The 4,247-nt window shown below is 32.9% G+C and overlaps 1 protein-coding gene across 1 annotated transcript; it reads right to left on the bottom strand.

The window, feature by feature from the left end:
- Positions 1 to 300: 300 nt before the first annotated feature.
- On the bottom strand, positions 301 to 3,503 carry LOC143549304 (transcription initiation factor IIE subunit alpha-like). Its single transcript, XM_077040231.1, has 10 exons — positions 3,478 to 3,503; positions 3,289 to 3,384; positions 2,188 to 2,305; positions 1,972 to 2,091; positions 1,774 to 1,889; positions 1,537 to 1,696; positions 1,208 to 1,399; positions 886 to 1,104; positions 392 to 545; positions 301 to 305 (listed from the first exon to the last, which is right to left on the bottom strand). Exons 1-10 carry the CDS (start codon positions 3,501 to 3,503, stop codon positions 301 to 303), a joined length of 1,206 nt encoding a protein of 401 aa, XP_076896346.1.
- Positions 3,504 to 4,247: the final 744 nt, after the last annotated feature.

The raw sequence follows: 4,247 nt of genomic DNA on the forward strand, positions 1-4,247 counted from the left end.
AATTTATATTTTTTGAAAACTTAATAACGTGCTTGTGGATTAATCCGAACCAGCCCATTTAGATCTACCCTAAGAAAATTTCTATGTACCACTATCCGGTATAATATACGGATAACGATAACCGATTACCACCCTTTTTGGGAATTATCAAATTTATGCATAGAGGCATCATATCTGGAGTATGATGGCAAAAAAAGAAAAAAGAAAACATACATCTATTCTGAAAAAATGTGACACTTAAAAAGTCAAGTGTTGACTATTTTCAACTAGAACAACTATTTTGACCCGTTACAGCGTTACCTAATCTACCAAGAGTTAATTAAACAATGTGATGTTCATAGCATACCATACCACACCAAATGAATGATGTGTAGACACACAAGCACACTACCTGAATCGTCATCATCACGTTGGCGTTTTCTAGTACTTGAAGGGCCAGCATCAGCATCAGTGACGATGTTATTGTTTTGCTCCATTTTGGTGGCTTCTTCTTGTTCTTTTTGCCTCTGATATAAAGCAGCATACCATGCTTTCATATACTCATCCTGCAATAGTGCAATATATCAATCAATAGGCATACACCGAGGTTGTAAAATAAAACAAAATGAAGCAATACGTGTAAGTTGGATAACGGGTCAAAATGGGTCCAGCTTCTAAAAGGTGTTTTGTTACTTATTAGTATAGGTCAGGTCGGGTCGGGTTGGGTTGACCCACAAAACATCATTTTGCCCTTAATTTGTGTAGTATAAATAATATGTTTAAATATAAACGACTTAAAAGGTTGGACGCATTTACTAAATACTTTATGTAATTTTCAACCCGTTTGATACTTTAGCTCATTTTAATTAGCAGTCTGCAAATAAGAAATATGATTCTTGGACTAGCCTGAAGATTCTTTGCGTCATCTTCTTGATTAATTGACTTATCCTTTAGATCCATAGATGCTGAACTTCCTTCCGTGTTAGAATCTTGATTTACTCTACCGCGCTGCTCGTTTGTAAGATTCATCCCTTCTTTAATCATCCATGGAGGCAAAACTTTCATTGCTGCATTTTCAGATTTTATTTCTCCTTTTTCTTCCGCACCGCCAAAAACCACTTCCACCTGTAATTAATAATATTGTTATCATCACATAAAACTCAATCATCTAATAATTATTTTGAGTCAGTTAACACTTGGAGTTTCTAAACATTGTACAAGGGTGCACCTTTGTCTCTCCAAGAAATGGCATAGGGGTCCCACACGGTCCAGATCTCGAATAATCATTGGCACTAGGATCAGAATTAGAAGCACGTGCAACAGCGAGTGCTCTAAGTTCCCATTCTTGCAGAGTTCCAAAATAAGGAGCTTCTAAGTCTTTTACTCTGTTAAGCTGATCTGTCAAAGGCTTAAGTTGCACCTGCATTTTAATCACCAAAATCCAATTTAAAAAAGATAAAAATGAATAAACATGAAGATAATAGTTGTTGCTAAACTGGAAACCAAGTTAAAACTTTTTTTAAATAATCATAAAATATACATTTACAATAAAAGTACCTCCATCTTTTGAAGCAAATCCCTCAATTTTTCATCACCATTTACATTATCTCGTGAAGCTACTTTGTCGCACGATGCAACTAATTCCGTGCTGCATCTTTCACAATGAAATGATTCATCTTCCAAAGAAATCAGCTCCATAGAATCAAAGGCACTATATCTGAAAAAATTCAAATAATTACTCAACTTTGATCGTCATACATCCTTTTATATAATATAAACCGATAAAGATCAAACCTTTTTCCACAGTATGATTTTGGGCATACGTATTCCTGTGCCTTATTGTTGTTGTCTAGTCCATCTTTCACCTTTTTCTTCATCAAAAGCATTCTATACCTCACCACATCATGTATCTGCAAACCGAGCGATAAATTTCAAGTTTCTTTTTATTTATTTATTTTTTTAAATTCTAAAAATAATAATATTGCAAGTCACCTGTGCATAATCAAGACACCAATAAGAGTGAGTGTGCAGCTTAATCTTCTCTTCACCTTCTCTTCCAATCAGAACATCAGCAGTAGCAACAACTGCGGTACTATAGAGTTTCTTGGCGGTCTGCTATAAATATAACTATATTTGTAAAACTCACCTCTTTATTGTATGCAAACATCATATATATATTAAAGAAATTGTCACAAGTATAAAACTTACTTCTTTCCTATGAACCCTACTCACTAGCTTTTCTTCAAAAAACTGCAAAATTTTCCGAAGCTGTTTTACATGCAACTTTAAATTTGTTGCTAACTCTTTTTCGTGAACCCATTGTCGTCTAAAATAATGAAACAAAAATGCACAATTATAACAGCATCAAAAAGTAATCATTTAGGATGTTACTGGTTCAAATCATAACACATTTCAATTCTGTGCAATTACAAATGAATATGTGATCATGAATCTAGTGGCATTAAGGCTTGAAGTTGATTATTGCATTTTCGACAGTAAGTTTCTGATTCTGAGTATCATGTAACACTCTAAAATACTTAAGAGTTTGCAAACACTCAGTCAAAGTATGATCATGATCATCAAGAACTCAATACTAAAAATCCAGATCCAAACAATCTCTTGCAGCCTCTTTCATTAAGAAGCAAATGACCAAAATAGACGCGTTTGACCTTTTCTTTTTCAAAAAATAGACATTGACTTTTAGCCTACAACACTAAAAACATTTTCAAATTTAGCCAGTCAGAATTGGCCAATATTGACACGTGTCAACATGTAGACTAAGCTTAGGCTAGTCTACAAACTCAGTGGGCCCCACCCTTTGACCACCTAGGAGTTAACATGTGTCACAACTCACTTCTACAAGTGTATTTCCTTAGGACCTTAAACGTCTTTCTTGTCGGCTAAAAACTGCATTTGTATGCTAAAATTAGCCTACTTGTGCCACGTGTCAACTCCTGGTTGGTTAAAAGGTGAAAAACATCTTACTTTTTATAATTTTCCAAGCCAAAATAAATCGGCTTGTTCCTTGTGGCGCAATCTGAATGGGATGTCTCATAAGTTAATAGGCTAAAAGTCCGTCTGTTTTTCCTTTTTTTCTTTCTCTTAAAGGATCATTTTCGTCTATTTTGATAATTTTTCCTTTATTAAATTTGATAGTTTTTTGTTTTCTTTTTTTTGATTAAAAATGTAATCCATCATTATTAACACATAACGACACTCGAAAGGCGAAAGGCGAAACAGTGCAACAATTTCCCCAAGTATATATATATATATATATATATATATATATATATATATATATATATATACCTGGTGAGAGCGTCAAGAACAACCACAGCGATTCGTCGATCATCTGATATGGCGGGAACATGATCGTAAAATGCCCTCGCGGTCAACCTCACCAATCTAAATCAAACGCAATTCAATTCAATTCAGTGAAGATATATCACATAAGTAACTAATTATTAATCTAATAATAACTAGGGTTTAAGGTTTTACGTCTTAAACGGCTCGATGATACTCATACTCATGGGGAGTCAAACTCAATGAATTCTAAAATAATAATTATTATTATCGATTCATAGGGCTCTTTATAGTTTATACACTCTCTTTTTTTTTCTTGCTTGGGGGCCAAGGAAGTCTTATATTCGTTAAGTTTCAACTTATAGAGTTAAACCTTACAACTTTTATATTATGTGTATTTTAAAACAAATTGTTTATTTAAAAGTTTGTTTTAAAACATGCATAAGAATCCCAATAAAATTGCAGATTTGGATTAGTTGTATTTTAAAACAAATTGTTTATTTAAAAAGTTTGTTTTAAAACATGCATAAGAATCCCAATAATATTGTAGATTTGAATCAGTTCGCACACTTATTTATTTATGTTGCATTAGTTGATTTTGTTAAACCATATATACGAATCCCGGCAATATATATAATTTACTAAAATGGTATTAGTAAGAGCACTTTTGTGAAATTACATTATCTTAATTGACAAAGGCTAACGGTGTTTGTAAAGTGGATGAAAATTACAACTTTTAGAAACCATTAGACGAAGTTGGATAAAAATAAGTTTATTTTGGACGGATGTGACAAAAGTAAGCAAAGCGCATGGACAAAAATGAAAGTTTACTGTATCTATTAAAAGGATGTTTTTGTTATTTCGTACTAACTAAACAAACTAAGGAGTTAGTGATTTGGACTGAAGTGACAAGAAAATGAAACCACGACGGAAATGACTATTTTTTTTGAAAGAAAATGTCAAAA

Source organism: Bidens hawaiensis, unplaced genomic scaffold (assembly GCF_021521415.1).
Source record: "Bidens hawaiensis isolate Kalapana, Puna unplaced genomic scaffold, B.hawaiensis_p1.1 tig00015461_1, whole genome shotgun sequence".
Classification (NCBI taxonomy): Eukaryota; Viridiplantae; Streptophyta; class Magnoliopsida; order Asterales; family Asteraceae; genus Bidens; species Bidens hawaiensis.

Bases quoted from the DNA above. Each gene is read 5' to 3' on its own strand.
- LOC143549304 (XM_077040231.1), bottom strand. From the start codon at position 3,503: ATGAGTATCATCGAGCCGTTTAAGAC. The intron at 2,306-3,288 runs GTATATATATAT...TCATTATTTTAG, and splicing joins GTTCTTGACGCTCTCACCAG to ACGACAATGGGTTCACGAAA. The intron at 1,105-1,207 runs GTGCACCCTTGT...TATTAATTACAG, and splicing joins CATTTCTTGGAGAGACAAAG to GTGGAAGTGGTTTTTGGCGG.